The sequence below is a fragment of the Panulirus ornatus genome, chromosome 3 (genome assembly GCF_036320965.1).
Source record: "Panulirus ornatus isolate Po-2019 chromosome 3, ASM3632096v1, whole genome shotgun sequence".
Lineage (NCBI taxonomy): Eukaryota > Metazoa > Arthropoda > Malacostraca > Decapoda > Palinuridae > Panulirus > Panulirus ornatus.
In genome coordinates this window covers 11,428,959-11,456,180 of record NC_092226.1, presented here as the reverse complement: position 1 = coordinate 11,456,180, position 27,222 = coordinate 11,428,959, and the positions used below count along the sequence as shown (strand labels likewise).

Below are 27,222 nucleotides of genomic sequence, written 5' to 3'. Positions count from 1 at the left end.
AAACTGGAGGAAAAGAAGTGTTTTAGATATCTAGGAGTGGATTTGGCAGCAGATGGAACCATGGAAGCAGAAGTGAGTCATAGTGTGGGGGACAGAGCGAAAGTTCTGGGAGCATTGAAAAATAAGTGGAAGGCGAGAACGTTATCTTGGAAAGCAAGAATGGGTATGTTTGAAGGAATTGTGGTTCCGACAATGTTATATGGTTGCAACACATGGGCTATAGATAGAGTTGTGCGGAGGAGGGTGAATGTGTTGGAAATGAGATGTTTGAGGACAATATATGGTGTGAGGTGGTTTGATCAAGTAAGTAATGAAAGGGTAAGAGAGATGTGTGGTAATAAAAAGAGTGTGGTTGAGAGAGCAGAAGAGGGGGTGTTTTGAAATGGTTTGGTCACATGGAGAGAATGAATGAGGAAAGATTGGCAAAGAGGATATATGTGTCAGAGGTGGAGGGAACAAGAAGTGGGAGACCAAAATGTAGGTGGAAAGGTGGAGTGAAGAAGATTTTGAGTGATCGGGGCCTGAACATGCAGGAGGGTGAAAGGCGTGCAAGGAATAGAGTGAATTGGAACGATGTGGTATACTGGGGTCGACGTGCTGTCAATGGATTGTACCAGGGCATGTGAAGCGTCTGGGGTAAACCATGGAAAGTTTTGTGAGGCCTGGATGTGGAAAGGGAGCTGTGGTTTTGGTGCATTGTACATGACAGCCAGAGACTGAGTGTGAACAAATGTGGCCTTTGTCGTCTTTTCCTTGTGCTACCTCATGCACATGCAGGGGGAGGGAGTTGTCATTTCATGTGTGGTGGGGTGGTGACGGGAATGAATAAGGGCAGACATTATGAATAATGTACATGTGTATATATGTATATGTGTGTGTGTATATATATGTATACCTTGAGATGTATAGGTATGTATATGTGCATGTGTGGACGTGTATGTATATACATGTGCATGTGGGTGGGTTGGGTCATTCTTTCATCTGTTTCCTTGTGCTAACGCGAGAGACACCGGCAAAGTATAATAAATAAAATAAATAAAATAAAAAGATGTTTTGGATGGAGGTAAATAAAGTGCATAAGACAAGAGAACAAATGGGAACATCGGTGAAGGGAGCTAATACGGAGGTATAACAAGTAGTAGTGATGTGAGAAGGAGATGGAGTGAGTATTTTGAAGGTATGTTGAACGTGTTAGATGATAGAGTGGTAGATGTAGGGTGTTTTGGTCGAGGTGGTGTGCATGTAGGGTGTTTTGGTCGAGGTAGTGTGCGAAGTGAGAGGGTTAGGGAGAATAAATATGAGAGAGTTGATAGAGATGCTCTGTGGAAGGTTTTAATATATGGTGTGGGAGTTAAGCTGCTAGAAGCAGTGAAAAGTTTTTATAGAGGATGTAAGGCATGTGTACGAGAAGGGAGAGAGGAAAGTGATTGGTTCTCAGTGAATGTCGGTTTGCGGCAGGGGTGCATGTTGTTGCCATGGTTGTTTAATTTTTTTATGGATAAGATTGTAAGGGAGGTGAATGCAAGAGTTTTGAAGCGAGGGTCAAGTATATAGTCTGTTGTGGATGAGAGGGCTTGGGAAGTGAGTCAGCTGTTGTTCGCTGATGAAACAGTGCTGGTGGCTGATTCAGGTGAGAAACTGCAGAAGCTGGTGACCGAGTTTGGTAAAATGTGTGAAAGAAGAAAGCTGAGAGTAAATGTGAATAAGAGCAAGGTTATTAGGTACAGAGGGTTGAGGGACAAGTCAATTGGGAGGTAAATTTGAATGGAGAAAAACTGGAGGAAGTGAAGTGTTTTAGATATCTGGAAGTGGATTTGGCAGCAGATGGAACCATGCAAGTGGAAGTGAGTCACAGGGTGGGGGAGGGGGTAAAAGTCCTGGGAGTGTTAAAGAATGTGTGGAAGGCGAGAACATTATCTCGGAAAGCAAAAATGGGTATGTTTGAAGGAATAGTGGTTCCAACAATGTTATATGGTTGCAAGGTTTGGGCTATAGATAGGGTTGTGTGGAGGAGGGTAGATGTGTTGCAAATGAGATATTTGTGGACAGTATGTGGTGTGAGGTGGTTTGATCGAGAAAGTAATGAAAGGGTAAGAGAGATATGTGGTAATAAAAAGAGTGTGGTTGAGTGAGCAGAAGAGGGTGTACTGAAATGGTTTGGTCACATGGAGAGAATGAGGGAGGAAAGATTGACATAGAGGATATATGTGTCAGAGGTGGAGGGAAGAGGAGAACTGGGAGACCAAACTGGAGGTGGAAGGATGGAGTGAAAAAGATTTTGAGCAATCAGGGCCTGAACATGCAGGAGGGTGAAAGGCGTGCCAGGAATTGAGTGAACTGGAACAATGTGGTATACCGGGGTCGATGTGCTGTCAATGGATTGAACCAGGGCATGTGAAGCATCTGGGGTAACCCATGGAGAGTTTTGTGGGGCCTGGATGTGGAAAGGAAGCTGTGGTTTCGGTGCATCCTCAACAGACGGCATACTCGCCCCTCTCTCCAAAATCCTTGCATTCACCTCCCAAACCACCCCATCCATAAACAAACTAAACAACCATGGGGATATCACACACCCCTGATGCAGACCGACCTTCACTGGGAACTAATCCCTCTCCTCTGTTCTACTCTTACACATGCCTTACATCCTTGTTAAATTACTTTTCACTGCTTCTAGCAGCTTACCTCTCACACCATATTCTCTTAAGGCCTTCCACAAAGCATTTGTATGCACCCTATTATATGCCTTCTTCAGATCCATAAATGCTCCATACAAATCCATCTGTTTTTCTAAGCATTTCTCACACACATTCTCCAAAGCAAACACCTGATCCACACATCCTCTAACACTTTTGAAACCACACTGCTCTTCCCCAATACGATGCTCTGTACATGCCTTCACCCTCTCAATCAATACCCTTTCATACAATTTCCCAGAAATACTCAACAAACTTATACCTCTATAGTTTGAACACTCACCTTTATCCCCTTTGCCTTTTTACAATGGCACTATGCATGCATTCTGCCAATCCTCAGGCACTTCACCATGATCCACACATACAGTGAATATCCTTACCAACCAATCAACAACACAGTCACCCCCTTTCTTAATAGATTCTACCGCAATACCATCCAAACCTGTTGGCTTGCTGGCTTTCATCTTCCGCTAAGCTTTTACTACCTCTCCTCTCTTAACCAAACCATTCCTCCTGACCCTCTCACTTCACACACCATCCCAACCAAAACACCCTACATCTGCCATTCGATCATCAAACACATTCAACAAGCCTTCAAATACTCACTCCATCTCCTTACTTCATCAATACCTGCTATTACTTCCCCCCCTTACCCCTTCACCAATGTTCCCATTTGTTCTTTTGTCTATGTTTTATCATTATTATACTTTGTCACTGTCTACCGCGTTAGCGAGGTAGCGCAAGGAAACAGACAAAAGAATGGCACGTTATTTACCTCGTTCCAAAACATCTTTTATTCTCCCTAAAGTTTACTGATACTCTCTCACCCCAACTCTCATTCACCCTTTTTTTTCAACCCTTGCACCTTCCTCTTGACCTCCTGCCACTTTCTTTAATACATATCCCAATCATTTGCACTCCTTCCTTATAAGTATCATCCAAATGCCTCTCTTTTCTCTTTCACTAACAACGTTACTTCTTCATCCCACCACTCACTACCCTTCCTAATCTGCCCATCTTCCATCTTCCTCATGCCAAATGCATCTTTTGCACATGCCATCACTGCTTCCCTAAATACATCCCGTTCCTCACACACTCCCCTTACATCATTTGCTCTCATGTTTTGCCATTCTACATTCAATCTCTCCTAGCACTTCCTCACACAATTGTCCTTTCCAAGCTCACTTACTCTCATCACTCTCTTCTCCCCAATATTCTCTCTTCATTTTTGAAAACCTCCACAAATCTTCACATATGCCTTCAGAGGATAGTGATCAGATATCCTTCCAGCTGCCCCTCTCAACACATTAACATCCAAAAGTCTCTCTTTTACATACCTATCGATTAACATGTAATCCATTAATGCCCTTTGACCATCTCTCCTACTTACATACGTATACTTATGAATATCTCTCTTTTTAAACCAGGTATTCCCAATCACCAATCTTTTTTCAGCACACATATCCATAAGCTCTTCACCATTTCCATTTCTAGCACTGAATTACCCATGTACACCAATTATACCCTAAACTGTTACATTCCTCACTTTCACATTTAAAACATCCATCACTAATACCTGGTCTTGTGCACCAAAGATGCTGACACACTCACTCAGCTGCTCCCAAAACACTTGCCTCTCATGATCTTTCTTCTCATGACCTGGTGCATAAGCTCCAATAACCACCCATCTCTCTCCATCTACTTTCAGTTTTGCCCACATCAATCTAGAATTTATTTTCTTACACTCTATCACATACTCTCACAGCTCCTGCTTCAGGAGTAGTGCTACTCCCTCCTTAGCTCTTGTCCTCTCACCAACCCCTGACTTTACTCCTAAGACATATCCAAACCAATCTTCCCCTTTACCCTTGAACTTTGTTTCACTCAGAGTCAGAACATCCAGGTTTCTTTCCTCCATCATACTACCTATCTCTCCTTTCTTCTCATCTTGGTTACATCCAGACACATTTAGACACCCTAATCTGAGCCTTCAAGGAGGATGAGGACTCCCCGCTTGACTCCTTCTTCTGTTTCCCCTTTTAGAAATTGAAATACAAAGAGGGGAATTCCAGCTCCCCGCTCCTGCCCCCTTTAGTCACCTTCTACAACAGGGGATAGGGGAAAAAGAACACTTCCCATGTATTCCCTTTGTATCGTAGAAAGTGACTAAAAGGGGTGGGAGTAGGGGGCTGGAAATCTCCCCCCTACAGTTCTTACTTTTCCAAAAGAAAGAACAGAGAAGGGGCCCAAGTAAGGATTTTCCCTCTATGGTTCAGTTCTCTGTTTTTGATGCTACCTTGCTAATATGGGAAATGCTGAATATGTATAAAAAATATATATCTATTATCTATTTTATTATACATAATCGGTTTCCTGCATCAGCAATGTAGCACCAGGAAACAGACAAAGAATGGCCAATCCATTCATATACACATATATACAGATAAACACCCATATACCCACATATACATACATATATCAACATATACATACATATACATAAACAGACACATACATATATACACACATGTACATATTCATACTTGCTTGCCTTCATCCACTCCTGCTGCTACCCTTCCCCACAGGAAACAGCATCACTATCTCCCACTTCACCAAGGTAGTACCAAGAAAACAGACAAAAAAGGCCACATTCATTCACACTCAGTCTCTAGCTGTCATGTGTAATACACCGAAACCACAGCTCCCTATATACATCCAAGCCCCACAGACTTTCCATGGTTTACCCCAAATGCTTCACATGCCCTGGTTCACAAAATAAGCTGTCTGCCTCCATATATATTCAGAGGTGATATATGGCTAAGGTTTATTGAGGGTATAAGCATTTGACGCTTATACTGAGACTAGTGTTTCGAACAGTGTTAGCAACAGTGGCCCGTTTCAATGTGTCTCAAGGCTATCTTGAGGGAAAGATGTTTTTTCTCTATCCTTAATGGATGTCACTTCATTTTATGAATTTGGTTCCTGAGCAGTGCATTTCTTCCACCTGCACTTCAAGACAATGGACTCTTACCTTACTGAATAGGAAAAAGCCCAAATTATCACCTGAAAGCAAGAAGATGTGGGTACTCATGAGATTTCTAGGGGCACTGGGCACTCAGGTAGCTGCTTCCTGCAACAACTCATTAGTGCCTTGCCTTATTCAGGAGATCAAAACTCAATGGAACCAAAATATGAACCTAGAATACTTTAGGGGCCTTGTCAATTCCATGCCCAGACATTTGCAGATGGTAATCAAGGTTGAAGGAGAGCCGACAAAAATAATAACATGCAAGTGTGAACATCATGTTTAAAAAGTACAGGGAATCAGATAATGTCTTTTTGTGGATAATGTATTCTTAACACCTTCTACAAGACATCCCTATTAACCCTATCATATGCCTTCTCCAGATCCACATAAATGACATGTGCAAATCTTTCTGTTTCTATAAGAATTTTTCACACATTCTTTAAAGGAAACACCTGATTCACACATCCCCTACCACTCCTGAAACCATATTGTTCCTCTACAATCTGCAATTCTGTATATGCCCTCATCCTCTCAATTACCGTTCTCTCATACAACATACCAGGCACACTCAACAAAATTACGCCTCTGTAGTTTGAACTCTTACCTATGTCCCTATTGCCTTCATGTAATGGCACTATACTGCAAATCCTAGGGTACCCTATCATGATCAAAACAGAGTGAAACTTCTAACTAATCATTCAAAAAAACAGTCTTTCCATTTCTTAAAAATAACATCCTCTCCAGATGCCATGCCACATCTCATCTTAGGCAAGGTTTCCACCATCTCTTCTCTCTTCCTCAAACCACTTTTCATGACACACTTTTCATACCTTCCTGATCCAAACATCCCACATCTACCACCCTATCATCAAGCACATTCAACATATCATCAAGCACATTCAACAATCGTTTGAAATTCTCACTCTCTCTCCTCTTCACTTTATCACTAACTTACCATTTTCCCATTTATCCCTTCACCAATGCTTCCTTTTGTTCTGTGGTTTTTCTCACAATACCAATCACCTTCTAAACACCCTTTTCTCCCAGATGTTTACCAATACTCATTCACCCCAACTCTCAATTGCCCTCTTTTTCAACCATTGAATCTTCTTGACCACTTGCCTCTTTTTCTTGTACATCTCCCAATCATTTGTACTCCTTTTCTGTAAGTATCTCCATATACCTTTCTCTTCTCTTCAGCTAGCAACTTTACTTCATCATCCTACTGCTCACTATCCTTCTACATTGTCCATTGTATACCAACAACTTCTCTCGCACATGCCAGCACTGCTTTTCTAAATAGCTACCTTCATTTTTACCCAAGACAGTTTGGAGCTCACTTCATTTCAATCTTCAACACACTCCCACAACTCCTGTCTTAGCAGTAGCACTTCCCCTTTTTAGCTTTTGCACTTGCACCAACCATGACTTTACCCTTAAGACATTTCCAAATCAATCTTACCCTTTATCCATGACCTTTGTTTCACATAGAGCCAGAACATCAAGGTTCCTTTCCTTGAACATATTTCCTATCTCTCCTTTCTTCTATAAATGGCACATGAAAGTCCTTCACTTTCTCTTCATATTTCTCACATAAGTTCTTCATAGAAAACACCTGATCCAGGCATCTCCTACTACTCCTGAAACTATGCTGTTCCTCCTCAGTATCATGCTCCATACATGTCACAACCCTCTAAAACACTGTTCTCCCATACATCTTACCAGGTACACTCAACATACATTTCTTTTTCTTTCTTTCATACTATTCACCATTTCCCGCATTGGCGAGGTAGCGTTAAAAACAGAGGACTAGGCCCTTGAGGGAATATCCTCACCTGGCCCCCTTCTCTGTTCCTTCTTTTGGAAAAAAAAAACATACATATTCCTTAGTAATTCAAACATTCACCTTTGTCCCCCATGCCTTTATACAATGGCACTATACAGGCATTTGGCCAGTCTGTCTTTATGAGGCTTCTTCAGCATTCAGGAGGCTGGTTACAGCTATCACTTGGGAACATGGATCATAAGGGATAGTGATGTTGTGTGTACGTCTATGTGCAGAATGCTTAGTTACTGAGTAATAAGTGCTTGGTATATTCGATTTGGACGCTGAATTGTGGACATGAAGTCTTGGAATATGCTGAAACAGTATTTGTAATGTTGTAGTGGTGGGTGATGTCCAGATCATACACAAGAAAGTGTGACTCATTTAGGTAAAAGTAGCATGGCTTCTGATGGATATATGTCTGGTGAGTAGGAGTTTAAGAATGAGTTGAGGGGGCAGTTATTTTGAGTTGGAGTTTAAGAATGAGATGAGGGGGCAGTTATTAAGTTCATAATGGGTTATATTAGTGTGTGTGTTTTGCCAGTAGTATATCTATTGGGGGAGGGCAGAATCTCTTAGTTCAGGTTGCTGAAGTGTGAGGCAGGGGTAGGCTTTTCATTTCTAATCAGGGGCTGGTGGTTATCTATTGAGTGATTTGGGTGGAAGGGGTTTAAAGGTGTTTCATAGATTTGAGTGTAGAGCATGTTGAGGTGGGACTGTATTGGTAAGATCTTTGTTTCACTAAGTATACGTTAAGTGTCTGTAGTTGCTAGGGAGCCACTGATTGTTCTGAGTATACTATTTTGTGTGGCTTCCCAGCTTCATCATATTTGCTTCTGAGAGAATGGAAGACCAAGCAAATGAGGCATTGTTTAATAAAGAGAGGATGAATTACTTGAGGAGGAAGTTAAGAGATTATTGGTCTTGTCCATATCTGATGCCAGTGAGTGTTCTGAAGGCATTTAGTTTGTGGGTTACTTTTGTGTTGATGTTATCGGTGAGGGAAATGAGAGTCATGTGAGTGTCGTATGTGTTGCACAGAAAGGCTGGCATTTCATTTTGTAGAAGTGATTTTTAATGCAAGGTGACTGGATGGCGTTTCTCAGTTGTCCTTCACATCTTGCATATATTCTGTAAATATTGCCTCTAATCCTATTCATTTATATATCTATTATACTTAGGCACAGTTTACCACATCAGCAAGGGAGTGCAAGGAAACAGGCACAGAATGGCCCAACCACTCATGTACACTTCTATATACACAAACGCCCATACATGCACATATACATATGCATACATATCAATGTATACATACATATACATACACATATATACACATGTACACATTCTTACTTGCTGACTTCATCCATTCCCTTCGCTACCCCGCCACACAGGAACAGGCACAGAATGGCCCAACCACTCACGTACACTTCTATATACACAAATGCCCATACATGCACATATACATATGTATACATATCAATGTATACAAGGGCAAGAAATAGAGTGAATTGGAGTCATGTGGTGTGCAGGGGTTGACGTGCTGTCAGTGGATTGAAGCAAGGCATGTGAAGCGTCTGGGGTAAACCATGGAAAGCTGTGTAGGTATGTATATTTGCGTGTGTGGACGTGTGTATGTACATGTGTATGGGGGGGGGGGGTTGGGCCATTTCTTTCGTCTGTTTCCTTGCGCTACCTCGCAAACGCGGGAGACAGCGACAAAGTATAAAAAAAAAAAAAAAAAAAACATATCAATGTATACATACATATACATACACATATACCCATATGAATACATGTACACATTCATACTTGCTGACTTCATCCATTCCCTTCGCTGCCCCGCCACACAGGAAACAGCACCCCGTCCTTTCAGCGAGGTAGCACCATGAAAGGACAAAAGGCCATATTTGTTCACACTCAGCATCTAGCTGTCATGTGTAATGCAATGAAACCACAGCTCCCTTTCCACATCCAGGCCCCACATACCTTTCCATGGTTTACCCTAGACACTTCACATGCCCTGGTTCAATCGACTGACAACACATTGACCCTGGTATACCAAATTGTTCCAATTCACTCTATTCATTGCATGCCTTCCACCCTCCTGCATGTTCAGGCCCCAATTCGCTCAAAATCTGTTTCACTCCATCCTTCCACCTCCAATTTGGTATCCTGCTTCTCTTTCTTCCCTCCACCTTTAACACATATATCCTATTTGTCAATCTTTCCTCACTCATTCTCTCCATGTTTCCAAACCATTTTAACACATCTTCTGCTTTCTCAACCACACTCTTTTTATTACCACACATCTCTCTTACCCTTACATCACTTACTCGATCAAACCACCTCACACCACATATTGTCCTCAAACATTTCACTTCAAACATATCCACCCTCCTCCATACAGCCCTATCTATACCCCATGCCTCACAAGAATATAACATTTTTGGAACCACAATTCCTTCAAAAATACCCATTTTTGTTCTCCGAGATAACATTCTCACCTTCCACACATTCTTCAACACTCCCAGAAGCTTCGCCCCCTCCCCACCCTGTGACTCAATTCTGCTTCCATGGTTCCATTTGCTGCTCAGTCCACTCCCTGATATCTAAAACACTTCACTTCCTCCAATTTTTCTCCATTCAAACTAACCTTTTAATTAACTTGTCCCTCAACCCTACTGGACCTAATAACCTTGCTCTTATTCACATTTACTCTCAACTTTCTCCTTTCACGCACTTTAATCAAACTCAGTCACCAACCTCTCCAGTTTCTCAACTGAATCGGCCACCATTGTTGTATCATCAGCAAACAACTGACTCACTTCCCAGTCCCTTTCATCCACAACAGACTGCATACTTGTCCTTCTCTCCAAAACTTTTGCATTTATCTCCCTAACCACTCCATCCATAAGCAAATTAAACAACCATGTGGACATCACGCACCCCTGCCACAAACCGACATTCACTGGAAACCAATCACTCTCCTTTCTCCCTACTCATACACATGCCTTACATCCTTGGTAAAAACGTTTCACTGCTTCTAGCAACTTACCTCCCACACCATATATTCTTAAAACCTTCCACAAAACATCTCAATCGGCCCCATCATATCCCTTCTCTAGATCCATAAATGCTATAAATCTATCTGTCTTTCCAAGTATTTCTCACATACATTTTACATTTTTCAAAGCAAACACCTGATCCACACATCCTCTACCACTTCTGAAGCCACACTGCTCTTCCTCAATCTGATGCTCTGTACATACCTTTGCCCTGTCAATCAATACCCTCCCATATAATTTTCTAGGAATACTCAACAAACTTATGCCTCTGCAATTTAAACACTCACCTTTATCCCCTTTGCTTTAGTACAATGGCACTATGCATGCATTCCGACAATCCTCAGGCACTTCACAACAATCCATACATACACTGAATATCCTTACCAACCAATCAACAACACAGTCACCACCTTTTTTAATAAATTCCACTGCAAAACCCTCCTAAGCCGCTGCCTTGCCAGCTTTCATCTTCCACAAAGCTTTCACTACCTCTTCTCTCTTTACCAAACCATTCTCCCTGACCCTCTCACTTTGCACACCACCCCAACCAAAACACCCTATATCTGCCACTTTATCATCAAACACTTTCAACAAACCTTCAAAATATTCACTCAATCTCCTTCTCACTTCATCACTACTTGTTATTACCTTACCATTAGCTTCCTTCACCGATGTTCCCATTTGTTCTCTTGTCTTACGCATGTTATGTACCTCCTTCCAAAACATCTTTTTATTCTTAAAATTTAATGATACTCTCTCACCGCAACTCTCATTTGCCCTCTTTTTCACCTCTTGCACACTTTTCTCTTGCCCTCCTGCCACTTTCTTTTATACATCTCTTGTTAGATAATTATACATAATTTTATTACAACAACAACCATTTCACTTGAACATTCAAGTATCCTGTCTATGTTTCATAACCTTTCTCTGCATCAAATACAGTGTCCAAGACTTATTCAAGACATCTTTGTTCTTCACACAAAGATTTCTTTTGAATCATTAGAGTTTGCAAAACTTTATGAAAAAATGATGATTTACAGAAAAACCAACAATAAAACAATTTACCAGAGGCAGTGCTGCTGGTCTCCAACAAATTGTTCATGCTTGCTCTTGAGTTTGTTTCCTCAGGCAATAGTCGTGCTTTGACACTTCCACCAATGGCCTCAATGCTGCTAATACTGCCACTACCCTCTTTGGGAAAAAAAAAAAAATTAAGTCCATACCCTAATACTACAGTAAAATCATAACAGACTTCTTGTATTATCAATATTATTAAATTTTTACTGTAATCTGAGGAAGGTGGTACATTCTAAATCCTTTACCATTTCAACTGGAAGCAAGTATCAAAGACCCAGCAGAAAGAACTGAAACATCTTCTGAAGAATACTATATACTAAGTCAGTTATCACATAAGCAAAGCAGTTATCATTTGCTTACACTAAAAAATAGGAAAACATAAAAGTGAGAAATATGGGTAAAGGAAGCATAAAAGAGAAACTTTAAAGAGGATCACATTACCTCTAACTGATCTCATCGTGTAAAAGAACCACATAATAAACTGGAATCAAAATTATAAACTAGAATATCAAGAATCTTTGTATCTAAAAAATCATACACTACCAAAATTCATGGTCCAGCACAAACAATATTACTGCCAAAACAAAGCATCAATTTCTTGAGTTAGCAATAGTGTCTGCTGTGCACTACCATTATCCATGACATCACTATGTCATTATTCTCACTGTGAACACTTGGCAGTAAAACTCATTGCTTATCTCATGTATGTATGTGATATTTTGATAAACTGTACTTTTGTAATAGCATCCAAGATAAAGTGATGGGAGTAGTGCTGGAAAGAGGAAGCATAATGTGCTTATCATTTGTGGAAATCTCACAAAAAATATATCAAAGTTTGTCAGTGCAACACCTGTGTGAGTCTTATAATGTTGGTAACAGAACTATATACTTATCAAGAAACAGCATGAAAAGCTGGTGAAATTCTACCTGTCTCTCGAATGAGCATGGTCTGTAGGATAATGAAAAAGTCAATAAGAAAGCAAATAGATGACTATTTGCAAAGCAGAAGTTACCCAAGTGAAAGACAACACAGTTTCAGGGAAAAGAGCTTATGTGCAACAAACCTCTTTGATTTCTGCTAAAATGTGAGCCTGGTTTTAGACAAAAGAAAAGGTTGGGTAGATTGCTTATATGCGGACAGCCAGATAGCATTTGATACTGTACCGCATGGGAAGCTGGATCACTTGCAGAAATAAGGGATAGACTCCTTCAATGGACTGAAGATTACTTTGTGGAAAGGAACAAAGGAAGCATGTAAAAGGAGCCATCTCAAGATGGGTTGAGGTCACCAATGGAGTGCTAAAGGGTTTTATTTTGAGCCCACTTTTCTTCTTGTTCTAATTAAATGATTATGCTTATATATGATGTAAAGGTCTTGAGTGAAGTGAAAAGTGAGGAGGATTGCATCAACTTACAAGGGGACCAAAACAGTCTCCAAAGTTGGTCTGATACATGGTTGATGAAATTCAAACCAAGTAAATGTAAAGTAACGAGGAGAGGTCATAGAAGAAGAAAGCTTCAAAATGAATATCATCTGGGAGGAGACTGACTAAAAAACACTGGATTCCTTTGAAGTGAAAAGATCTTTGAAATGATTATTCTCCTAATGATATATACTAGTTTGCATTGATGTTTCTTTATATTGTACTCATCTTTCTTGCCCTTACAAGGTAGTATTAGAAACTGAGCCTTCAAAGATAAAAATGTGTTTTGCTCTTTCCACAGTTCTACTTTTAGAAAGTGATAATACAGGAGAGGAAGATTTCTGTTTCCATTTTACTACCCCTCTGAGCTGCCATCTAAGACACACAGGACATCAGAAAAGACATAGGTACCATTTTTTCCAACCTTTCCCAAGGATAATCTATCTATCTACATCTTTGATGCCCATTCCCTCTGGGAATTCCCTTCAAGGGGTGGCCATAGCAAAAATCTCCATTTATCCCTGTCCTTACATGTCTTGCATACACTATTCCATGCATTCTTCCTCTGTTTCTCTCCCTCCAGTTTTCCTCCACTCTATTTGCCCATGTCACAGGTGGTCTTCCACTCACACCAACCCCTTTAACTGTACTATCACACACTATCCTTGTAAACTTCCAATCTTGCATTCTTTCCACATGCCCAAATCACCACAAAGTATTGTTTCAACCATTCTACCACACCACAATTCATTCCCCATGCATTCCTAGCCATATCACATCTCTCATACACGCTTTCATTTCTTTCTTCATACCATCTAGTTACACCACTAATGACCTCTGTGCTTCATTCCACATCCATGTTTCAGCTGCATAGGTCAGGGTTGGGGGGACTGTGCTGTCCCTTAATCCTCTCTTCACTTCCATACTTACACCTCTACCCTTCACTATTCTATTAAGGGACCCAAAGACTCTTCTACCCTGTACTGCTCTCTCCCTTATCTCTCTTTCCATATCATCACACTTACCTAAAACAACTCCCAGATACTTAAATTCCCTCCCTTCTTCCAGTCCGCCCCCCCCCCCCATATCCACAGCACAATTTAGTACACTTTCTTCTTTCATCCTATATGGTTTTGTAAAATCTATAGTTTCACTCAACTTCCTTTCCAACACAATTACTTTACTTTTACTTAAATTTACCTTCAATTTCCTCTGCTTACAACCATCATAAAACACACTTACAACCCTCTGCAACTCCTCCTCACTCTCCACAAACAATACAGTATCATCCACAGACTTGCCACTAGCCACCATATCTCACTGCCACACTCCAACTCTGCACCCCTTTTCCCTAGTTTTGCTTTCATCTCTCTTATCACTCCATATATATTATTTATCATATATATCTATCAATATACTACACTTTGTCACTGTCTCCCACGTTAGCAAGGTAGCACAAGAAAACAGATGAAAGAATGGCCCAACCCACCCAGACACACATGTATATACATACACGTCCACACACACACCTATACATATATATTTATATTACAATTTGTTGCTGTCTCCCATGTTAGCGAGGTAGCGCAAGGAAACAGAAGAAAGAATGGCCCAACCCACCCACATACACATGTATACACATACACTTCCACACACGCAAATATACATACCTATACATCTCAACGTATACATATATATACACACAGACATATACATTTATACACATGTACAAAATTCATACTGTCTGCCCTTATTCATTCCCATCGCCATCCCCCCCACACATGAAATAACAGCTCCTTCCCCCCACATGTGCGCGAGGTAGCGCTAGGAAAAGACAACAAAGGCCACATTTGTTCACACTCAGTCTCTAGCTGTCATGTACAATGCATCGAAACCACAGCTCCCTTTCCACATCCAGGCCCCACAAAACTTTCCATGGTTTACCCTATACGCTTCACATGCCCTGGTTCAATCCATTGACAGCACGTCGACCCCAGTATACCACATCATTCCAATTCACTCAATCACTCAAAATCTTTTCCACTCCATTTTCCCACCTCCAATATGGTCTCCCACTTCTCCTCATTCCCTCCACCTCTGACACTTATATCCTCGTTGTCAATCTTTCCTCACTCATTCTCTCTATGTGACCAAACCATTTCAAAACACTCTCTTCTGCTCTCTCAACCACACTCTTTTTATTACCACACATCTCTCTTACCCTTTCATTACTTACTCAATCTAATCACCTCACACCACATATTGTCCTCAAACATCTCATTTCCAGCACATCCGCCCTCCTCCGCACAACTCTATCTGTAGCCCACGCTCGTAACCATATATCATGGTTGGAACCACTATTCCTTCAAACACACCCATTCTTGCTTTCCAAGATAACGTTCTCAACTTCCACACATTCTTCAACGCTCCCAGAACTTTTGCCCCCTTCCCCAACCTATGATTCATTTCCGCTGCCAAATCCACTCCCAGATATCTAAAACACTTCACTTCCTCCAGTTTTTCTCCATTCAAACTTACCTCCCAATTGACTTGTCCCTCAACCCTACTGTACCTAATATCCTTGCTCTTATTCACATTTACTCTCAGCTTTCTTCTTTCACACACTTTACCAAACTCAGTCACCAGCTTCTGCAGTTTCTCACGTCAATCAGCCACAAGCGCTGTATCATCAGCGAACAACAACTGACTCACTTCCCAAGCCCTCTCATCCACAACAGACCGCATACTTGGCCCTCTTTCCAAAAACTCTTACATTCACCTCCCTAACAACCCTATCCATAAACAAATTAAACAGCCATGGAGACATCACACATCCCTGCCGCAAACCTACATTCACTAAGAACCAATCACTTTCCTCTCTTCCTACACATACACATGCCTTACATCCTCAATAAAAACTTTTCACTGCTTCTAATAACTTGCCTCCCACACCATATATTCATAATACCTTCCATAGAGCATCTCTATCAACTCTTATCATATGCCTTCTCCAGATCCATAAATGCTACATACAAATCCATTTGCTTTTCTAAGTATTTCTCACATACATTCTTCAAAGCAAACACCTGATCCACATATCCTCTACCACTTCTGAAACCACACTGCTCTTCCCCAATCTGATGCTTTGTACATGCCTTCACCCTCTCAATCAATACCCTTCCATATAATATCCCAGGAATACTCAACAAACTTATACCTCTGTAATTTGAGCACTCACTTTTATCCCCTTTGCCTTTGTACAATGGCACTATGCAAGCATTCTGCCAATCCTCAAGCACCTTACCATGAGTCATACATACATTAAATAACCTTACTAACCGGTCAACAATACAGTCTCCCCTTTTTTAATAAATTCCACTGCAATACCATCCAAACCTGCTGCCTTGCCAGCTTTCATCTTCTGCAAAGTTTTTACTACCTCTTCTCTGTTTACCAAATCATTCTCCCTAACCCTCTCACTTAGCACACCACTTCGACCAAAACACCCTATATCCGCCACTCTATCATCAAACACATTCAACAAACCTTCAAAATACTCACTCTATCTCCTTCTCACATCACCACTACTTATTATCACCTCCCCATTAGCCCCCTTCAGTGAAGTTCCCATTGATTCCCTTGTCTTATGCACTTTCTTTACCTCCTTCCAGAACATCTTTTTATTCTCCCTAAAATTTAATGATACTCTCTCACCCCAACTCTCATTTGCTCTCTTTTTCACCTCTTGCACCTTTCTCTTGACCTCTTGCCTCTTTCATTTATACATCTCCCATTATTTGCATTATTTCCCTGCAAAAATCGTCCAAATGCCTCTCTCTTCTCTTTCACTAACAATCTTACTTCTTCATCCCACCACTCACTACCATTCCTAATCTGCCCACCTCTCACACTTCTCATGCCACAAGCATCTTTTGCACAAGCCATCACTGCTTCCCTAAATACATCCATTCCTCCCCCACTCCCCTTATGTCCTTTGTTCTCACCTTTTTCCATTCTGTACTCAGTCTCTCCTGGTACTTCCTCACACAAGTCTCCTTCCCAAGCTCACTTACTCTCACCACCCTCTTCACCCCAACATTCTCTCTTCTTTTCTGAAAACCCCTACAAATCTTCACTTTCACCTCCACAAGATAATGATCAGACATCCTTCCAGTTGCACCTCTCAGCACATTAACATCCAAAAGTCTCTCTTTTGTGCGCCTATCAATTAACATGTAATCCAGTAATGCTCTCTGGCCATCTCTCCTACTTACATAGGTATACTTATGTATATCTCTTTTTCTAAACCAGGTATTCCCAATCACCAGTCCTTTTTCAGCACATAAATCTCCAAGCTCCTCACCATTTCCATTTACAACACTGAACACCCCATGTACACCAATTATTCCCTCAACTGCCACATTACTCACCTTTGCATTCAAATCACCCATCACTATAACCCGGTCTCATGCATCAAAACTACTAACACACTCACTCAGCTGCTTCCAAAACACTTGCCTCTCATCATCTTTCTTCTCATGCCCAGGTGCATAGGCACCAATAATCACCCATCTCTCTCCATCCACTTTCAGTTTTACCCATATCAATCTAGAGTTTACTTTCTTACACTCTATTACATACTCCCACCACTCCTGTTTCAGGAGTAGTGCTACTCCTTCCCTTGCTCTTGTCCTCTCACTAACCCCTGACTTTACTCCCAAGACATTCCCAAACCACTCTTCCCCTTTACCCTTGAGCTTCGTTTCACTCAGAGCCAAAACATCCAGGTTCCTTTCCTCAAACATACAACATATCTCTCCTTTTTTCTAATCTTGGTTACATCCACACACATTTAGACACCCCAATCTGAGCCTTCGAGGAGGATGAGCACTCCCTGCATGACTCCTTCTTCTGTTTCTCCATTTATAAAGTTAAAATACAAGGAGGGGAGGGTTTCCAGCCCCCTGCTCCCATCCCCTTTAGTCGCCCTCTACGACACGAGAGGAATGTGTGGGAAGTATTCTTTCTCCCCTATCCCCAGGGATAATAATAATATATATTCTATTCATTTATTTAGTTTGCTTTGTCGCTGTCTCCCGCGTTTGCGAGGTAGCGCAAGGAAACAGATGAAAGAACAGCCAAACCCACCCACATACACATGTATATACATACATGTCCACACACACAAATATGCATACCTATACATCTCAACATATATATATATATATATATATATATATATATATATATATATATATATATATATATATATATATATATATATATATATATTTTTTTTTTTATACCTCGTCGCTGTCTCCCGCGTTTGCGAGGTATATATATATATATATATATATATGTTGAGTGGTAGAGGATGTGTGGATCAGGTGTTTGCTTTGAAGAATGTATGTGAGAAATACTTAGAAAAGCAAATGGATTTGTATGTAGCATTTATGGATCTGGAGACGGCATATGATAGAGTTGATAGAGATGCTCTGTGGAAGGTATTAAGAATATATGGTGTGGGAGGAAAGTTGTTAGAAGCAGTGAAAAGTTTTTATCGAGGATGTAAGGCATGTGTACGTGTAGGAAGAGAGGAAAGTGATTGGTTCTCAGTGAATGTAGGTTTGCGGCAGGGGTGTGTGATGTCTCCATGGTTGTTTAATTTGTTTATGGATGGGGTTGTTAGGGAGGTAAATGCAAGAGTTTTGGAAAGAGGGGCAAGTATGAAGTCTGTTGGGGATGAGAGAGCTTGGGAAGTGAGTCAGTTGTTGTTCGCTGATGATACAGCGCTGGTGGCTGATTCATGTGAGAAACTGCAGAAGCTGGTGACTGAGTTTGGAAAAGTGTGTGGAAGAAGAAAGTTAAGAGTAAATGTGAATAAGAGCAAGGTTATTAGGTACAGTAGGGTTGAGGGTCAAGTCAATTGGGAGGTGAGTTTGAATGGAGAAAAACTGGAGGAAGTGAAGTGTTTTAGATATCTGGGAGTGGATCTGGCAGCGGATGGAACCATGGAAGCGGAAGTGGATCATAGGGTGGGGGAGGGGGCGAAAATCCTGGGGGCCTTGAAGAATGTGTGGAAGTCGAGAACATTATCTAGGAAAGCAAAAATGGGTATGTTTGAAGGAATAGTGGTTCCAACAATGTTGTATGGTTGCGAGGCGTGGGCTATGGATAGAGTTGTGCGCAGGAGGATGGATGTGCTGGAAATGAGATGTTTGAGGACAATGTGTGGTGTGAGGTGGTTTGATCGAGTGAGTAACGTAAGGGTAAGAGAGATGTGTGGAAATAGAAAGAGCGTGGTTGAGAGAGCAGAAGAGGGTGTTTTGAAGTGGTTTAGGCACATGGAGAGGATGAGTGAGGAAAGATTGACCAAGAGGATATATGTGTCAGAGGTGGAGGGAACAAGGAGAAGAGGGAGACCAAATTGGAGGTGGAAAGATGGAGTGAAAAAGATTTTGTGTGATCGGGGCCTGAACATGCAGGAGGGTGAAAGGAGGGCAAGGAATAGAGTGAATTGGAGCGATGTGGTATACCGGGGTTGACGTGCTGTCAGTGGATTGAAGCAGGGCATGTGAAGCGTCTGGGGTGAGCCATGGAAGGCTGTGTAGGTATGTATATTTGCGTGTGTGGACGTATGTATATACATGTGTATGGGGGGGGGTTGGGCCATTTCTTTCGTCTGTTTCCTTGCGCTACCTCGCAAACGCAGGAGACAGCGACAAAGTATAATAATAATAAAAAATATATATATATATATATATATATATATATATATATATATATATATATATATATATATATATATATATATACACACAGACATATACATATATACACATGTACATAATTCATACTGTCTGCCTTTATTCATTTCCATCGCCACCCCGCCACCGCCACACATGAAATAACAACCCCTTCCCCCCGCATGTGCGCAAGGCAGCCCTATGAAAAGACAACAAAGGCCACATTCATTCACAATTAGTCTCTAGCTGTCATGTACAATGCATCGAAACCACAGCTCCCTTTCTACATCCAGGCCCCACAGAACTTTTCATGGTTTACCCCAGACGTTTCACACCCCCTGGTTCAATCCATTGACAGCACGTCAACCCCATTATACCACATCATTCCAATTCACTCCATTCCTTGCACACCTTTCACCCTCCTGCACGTTCAAGCCCCAATCACTCAAAATCTTTTTCAATCCATCTTTCCACCTTCAATTTGGTCTCCCACTTCTCCTCGTTCCCTCCACCTCTGACACATATATCCTCTCAGTCAATCTTTCCTCACTCATAATCTCCATATGACCAAACCATTTCAAAACACCCTCTTCTGCTCTCTCAACCATACTCTTTTTATTACCACACATCTCTTTTACCCTATTATTACTTACTCGATCAAAACACCTCACACCACATACTTTCCTCAAACATCTCATTTCCAAAACATCCACCCTCCTCCACACAGCTCTATCTATAGCCCACGCCTCGCAACCATATAACATTGTTGGAACCACTATTCCTTCAAACATAGCCATTTTTGCTTTCCAAGATAATGTCCTCGACTTCCACACATTCTTCAACGCTCCCAGAACTTTCGCCCCCTCCCCCACCCTATGATTCACTTCTGCTTCCATGGTTGCATCCACTGCCAAATCCACTCCTAGATATCTAAAACACTTCACTTCCTCCAGTTTTTCTCCATTCAAACTAACCTCCCAATTGACTTGTCCCTCAACCCTACTGTACCTAATAACCTTGCTTTTATTCACATTTACTCTCAGCTTTCATCTTTCATATATCAAAAAGCTATGGTGACACCACACAGCCCTGCCTCACACCTACATGTATCCAAAAACTTTCACTCAGCTCTCTATCCACTCTTACACATGCATTTGCCCCTCCATAGAGGGCCTCTACACAATCTAACAGTTTCCCCCTATACCATATAACCTTAACACATCCCACAAAGCATTCCACTCGCCTCTGTCACACGCTTTCTCCAGATCCATAAAAGGGGCATGCAACTTCTTACCTTTCGCTAAATACTATTCCACAGTGATCTTTACTACAAAAATCTGATCCACATATCCCCTACCTTTCCTTGAACCATCTTGCTCTTCACTTACTCTGCAGTCAGTTACTTCCATCACTCTGTCAATTAATATTCTTGCAAACAATTTTCCTGGTATACTTAACAGACATTCCCCTATAATTGCTACATACACCCTTTACACCTTTTCCTTTGAATAAAGGAACAATAATAGCTTTCACCTAATCCTCAGGCATAACCTTCCGTTTCCATGCTAAATTACATATAAGATACATCACACTTTCTCCTCCATACTTCAGCATTTCAGCCATAATTCCATTCACTTTAGGTGCCTTTCCTATCTTCAGTCTCATTATTGCCCTTCTTACCTCCCACTTTGCTATAGGACCCTGCATTTGTATCCTCTTCCTTCCCTCCTCCAAACCCACGCATGTAACAACTGCTGCCTTCCCTTCTCCCCATTCATCAGTTCTTTGAATTACTCTTTCCATCTTCCTTTCACTTCCTCCTTTCAATTCAGCAATTGCCCCTCCTTACTTCTCACATCAACATTTCCACTCTTACATCCAACTCTTTCCTTTTTCCCCTTCCAGTACAGTTTCTTATTATTCCAAAACTTTTCACTTTACTTTTTTTCCAAAATCTTCATCTATTCTTTCTTTGCTTTCCTCTATCAGCTTCTTCATATTCCACTTATATATTTTGTATTCTTCCCTCCTCTTTGCAGAACCTCCATAGGTACATTCCTATTGAGCAATCTACCATATGCCTTTTTCTTCTCTTCCATAGCATTTCTAATCTCTTCTGTTCACCATGCACTGCCATTTTATTCCTGTATCTCACTACCGATTCTACAATTTTTCCTAGTTTTCTCTAAACATTTAAACATCTAATTCACACATGACTGCATTTCTACATTCAATGCACTTCCATCTAAGCTTTCACTTACCTTCCTTTCATACTCCCTGTATTTTTCCTGATTTATCTTCTTGCTTGCCAACACTATTACCTCTCCATTCTTCCTAACACCATAACTCCTTTTCTCCCCAATTCACATCCCCAAAAGAACCACGAAATGGTCAGAGTCTCCAAAGAATCCTCTCATGACTCTAGCATCCAGAACAGCCTTTCTCAATCTTTCATCCACTGCCATAGTCAATCAAAGCCTTTTGCTCTTCTCTTCCATCATTCCTCATCCTCGTGTATCTAAGGATCAAGGAATCAACCCCTCTCAGCCCAAATATCCACAAGATAGCTTCCATTCTCATTCACTTAACACACTCCCCATTTACCAACTATCTCACCAATGATAATTACTACAAATAAACAGTTAGATTAATTTGCTACATAGCTACCTTGCTGACTTGGGAAACGACGATCAAGTGTAATAAAATAAATATTTTATTTATTTATCATACTTTGTCACTGTCTCCCGCATTAGCAAGGTAGCGCAAGGAAATAAGTGAAAGAATGGCCTAACCCACCCACATACATATGTATATACATGTGAAATAAATAAAATAGCTATGTAATAAGAATTTGGTCCTTAGACAGAAACATGGTCTGGCCTCACCTCTGTTAATCCCTGCTCAACCATATCATCTAGTTCTTCCCATAACAGGCTATACCAACCAACCTACCTCTTCTGCCCACTTTCTCTACACAGGATGTAAAATGAGCTTTGAGTTGTCAGAAAGCAAAGGGGGGAAGTAGGGACACAATAGGCAACAGAAATATGGAAAATGTAATGTATGACACATAATGCAGTTGTAGTAATAATGGTAGTAAACCACAAATGATACTGTAGTATGAATGTATCCATGGAAAAGAGCTACCAATGGCAGAAATGAAAAGTCCACAACTTTTGCAACACACACACTTCCATGGACAATCAAGGCTAAGTGGTTTACTGTCCTAAAGAAAACACATAGATTTTAGAGTAAATTGTAAAATAAAATAAGGTTATTGTTAAATCAAATAAAAAAGTTAAGAAAAGTGTTTAATCCTATGTATTCATCTGTTACAGAAGAAAAGGTAATGATGGATGTCTAGTTAACAAGGGTGGCAAATGTAATAATACTTCCTAAGAAATCTTGCCCTTCTGTCAGAACAAACTACTTTGACAAACTAATGTGGCACCCCTGAAGTTTACCTTGCTGTAGGAGGTTGTCAATGCTAGGAGTATTCTTATCTAAATCAGTTGTGGAAGCTGTGTGCTGTGACTGTGAGGGTGTCATGGCTGGAGTTGCATTTGGAGAGAAGACTGGCATTAATACAGTCGGCACAGTGGTGGTGTCCTGCAGAAGACACTCAGCTGAACCCCCTTCTCCACCAGAATCACATGCTGAACTTGCACTTTCACATTCCTGGATGATAACAAGAAAACAGTCATACATAATCTAGTAATACTGGTGTTGAAACTGGATGATTTTATTCTAATAATTAGGTTCCAAATATTGCAGTAAAAATGGTGGCTAAAACTATCATCATGACTGAACAGTAGTCCTTTGCCAATCTTCGGGTTGGCAAAACTGTGGTTGGCAAGGTACAAGGAGTTTGGATGGAGTGGCCCTTAAGATACATACTTTAAGTACTATCATGAACACTTCAGGGTTAAAGATAAGCATGTTATACTTCAAAAACAACATACTTATTCTATAATAGTACACATAAATGATGTATGCAGTTTTTTCTTTCATACTTGCTTGCCAGTGCATATCTTTTGCATTATAATGCTTTCAAAATCATAGGATACTCAGGTATGTGGTCATATATTCAATGGTGTTTGTTTAACATCTTTCTGAAGCAAACAAATGCTAGTGGTATAGCCAATGATGCAATATCTGTCTTGCATTACTAGGCAGAATTTATTGCATCTACTTTCAATTTCATGCTTTAAATCCCTACAACTGTTTTACCTGAGGATATTCTTTAATATCCCATGGGAGTGATAGTGCATTGTGTAAATGGCCAAGAGTCCTAATGAGGTTTCTTCCATGGTTAGTTGCAAATTAGCATCATCCACAAGATTATAGTTCCTTGCTATCTTTCTTCCCTTCCAATATTCTCAAGTAGGCACTCACATTTGATCACATTGTATAATTTAGCATGACATAATAAGGATCTCTTACATTATCTTAAGGATATAAGTAAACACATGGCATGAAGTTGGACACTTCTAGTAGCCACAAATTATTCATTACAGGTTGTTATAACACTATTAATCTATCAAGCAGGTCATAATCGTCAAATTATTTTCAATATTACCTTTCTTGCAACAACAGAACCACTTGGTTTGTTAATGTGATCCATGCTCATGGCTCTTGAGTAAATTCCTTTCAGATTCTGAGTTTTGAAGTTATGAAATGGAAAAATAGATTTCATCTGTACACCATATTTTGTCGCCAATTCCTAGCTTTTGATAGTCGAGTCCACACTGCCTGTGCCTGATCCATGGGCTTTGTCCAGCTTACAAGTCAGTTGTTTACTCCACAATGTTATCTTAAAGATCAATGAGCAAAAACAATATATATTCCTTTTTGTTAACCTGTCTAAAATTTTGTATCAAGATAAAGATATGTTCTGCCTGGCCAGAGTTCAGGATATTTTCCTGGAAATGCAAAATTCCTTAGAATTTTGCTTTGACTGAATAATATAAACTATCAAAAAATATTCTGATAATATAAATTCTGCACAATTACTAAAAAAAAGGTTTCCAGGTAAATGAAAGGGTTTAAGCAACAGAATTTTGTTTCCCCTTACTTAGGATGTATTAGGCATTTAAAATCTAAGAAGCAAAAATGTATGAACACCCAGCCTTTATTCTGCAAAGGTTGACTCTCTAAATTCCCGATATTCAATTATCATATGCATCTTCCAGAAGTCATCATTCTATCCTTCTAAAAGAATTTTTCTTCTCTAACCATTACAAAGAGTCAGGCCTCTTGGATATTTTTAGTAAAATTGACAATAGTGGAGGGCACTTCTCCATTAATTAGTAATAAAATATATTCTAATATAATGATGTCTTATAATCAACACAGAACCCTAATTCTACAATGGTTGACTATTTCCAATCCCCTAATTATTATGTCCAACTCAGTCATCATCCTATCCCAGTCCCTGGCATTAAGGGATACTAAGAATCTGTGGGTGTCCACGTAACTCTAATGTCAGTGAGGAGGGCTTAGACAGTAGTAGTCCTGGCCCCTCCCACAACATTTTCCCTTTCTGATAGCCTACCTCTTTTCCATTCACTATACCAATATTTATGGTCTCTTTAGTAACCTCTCTTTGGTTAAACACTATCTGTCTAGTTCCTCTCATAATATTTTATTTCCCTCTGAGAATGACTATCCAGTGATGTTCTCACTGGCCTTTTTTCATATACAACTATATACTCCACTCAAAATCCCAATTCAAAGGTGATGTTTGTGCTTATTCCAACATCAACACACCTGTTGCATGCACTGAGGACCCCAAGGGCCCAAACTCTGATGTTATCTGAGTCAAAGTACATCTCCTATGTACCACACTTTTCCTGTTTCACATACTGCTTTTCTAATTCTACATATTTCATATCTTTCCTTAACAATCTAAACTCTTGCAGTGAAACTGTGGCATCCTATCATCCACAAGCTGAGATCCTTTACCTAGTGGATTTCAACACTTACCATAGAGAACAGTTGAATTCCTCCCATATGGATGGTGGGGCAACTGAAGCCCTCATGTTCTCCATTCTTAATGATCTAGAGAAAATCATCTCCCACCCCAGCCATATTCCCAACTGCTGTGAGCACTTTCCAACATTATGGATCTGTTTTCCACCTCTAATCCTTCACACTGTAAACACACAATCCTGCCTCCAACTAGTTCATCTGACCACACTCTCATTACATCTAATTTTTATCATTAATTTTTATCAATTTTAATGGTACTTACCTCTCCAGCAGACCTTTCTCAATGTAAGTGTTGGCACTTCAACAAAGCAGACTAGAATAACTTACAAAAATTCTCTTCTGACTTTCCTTTGGAAAATTACTGTCTGTTATGTAGTAATGTTCCTGTCTCCACCAAACATATAGCAAAGGTTATAGTTATGGAAATGGAAGTATTTATCTCATCTTTCTCCAAGATGACCTCTTCTTCCAATCCAACGTTCAACCATTCCCGTTCTGAGGCCATACAGGTTTGGAAAAACTCTCTTTCATCCAACTCCCATTCAGCATTTATCAATGCCAATAATCACTGCACATACATTGTCTGCGAGGCAAAGTGTTCCTATATTCAAAGGAAGAAGTGCGATAACCTCTCCTCATCATCCACTGATAGGCCTTTCTGGTCTTCAGCTAAGGACATCACTAAGAACTTCTGTTGTTTTAACTTCCATTTTTCTGTTCTGATGGTATTACAGCTGTCTCTCCCACAGACAGAGCAACTCTCTTTGGTTCCCATTTCTCCTCTAACTCTATCTTGGATTACTATAACATCCCTTCACCCCCTGATGCTCCTCTCACTAATCCTATGTCCCTTCCCATAATCTCTTCTCGGGCTGTTTGAAAAGAGCTTCTCTCTCTGGAAAAACAAGGCTTATGGTTCTGATGGCATCTATCCCCATGTACTGAAACAGTATGCTTCTGAACATGCACCTGTGCTTGCCCATCTGCTCTGTTTCCATTTAAAAACCAAAACTTTCCTTTCTTCTTGGAAGCATGCACTGGTACATCCCATTCCTAAAAAGGGCAACTGTTCAAACTCCTCCATTATCCTATTGTTTTGACATCACCATTTCCAAAGTCTTTGGATTCCTCCTCAACTCCCACATCCTTAAACTTCTTGAATCTCACCTTCTCTCTGATTACTAGTATGGCATCCTTAAGGTGAGATCCATTAATGATATTCTTTCCTATCTTACCAATGGCTGGTCATCATCCCTGAAAGACTTTAGGGAATCCTATGAAGCTGTCCTTGATATATCCAAACTTTTCACAGGGTGTGGCCTCAGGGTCTTAACTCTAAACTCCCCTCTTCGGTTTCCCTACCTCACTTT

At 40.5% G+C, this 27,222-nt stretch overlaps 1 protein-coding gene across 3 annotated transcripts in view; it reads right to left on the bottom strand.

Moving 5' to 3' along the window:
- LOC139760426 (uncharacterized) overlaps window positions 1-27,222 on the bottom strand; it is a 135,278-nt gene that overhangs the window by 63,060 nt on the left and 44,996 nt on the right. For all 3 annotated transcript variants that reach the window (XM_071683660.1, XM_071683649.1, XM_071683668.1), the window contains exons 3-4: window positions 23,326-23,539; window positions 11,680-11,805 (exon numbers count right to left, since the gene is read on the bottom strand). In XM_071683660.1, the coding sequence (XP_071539761.1) occupies window positions 11,680-11,805; window positions 23,326-23,539 (340 nt within the window). The remainder of the gene's footprint in view (window positions 1-11,679; window positions 11,806-23,325; window positions 23,540-27,222) is intronic.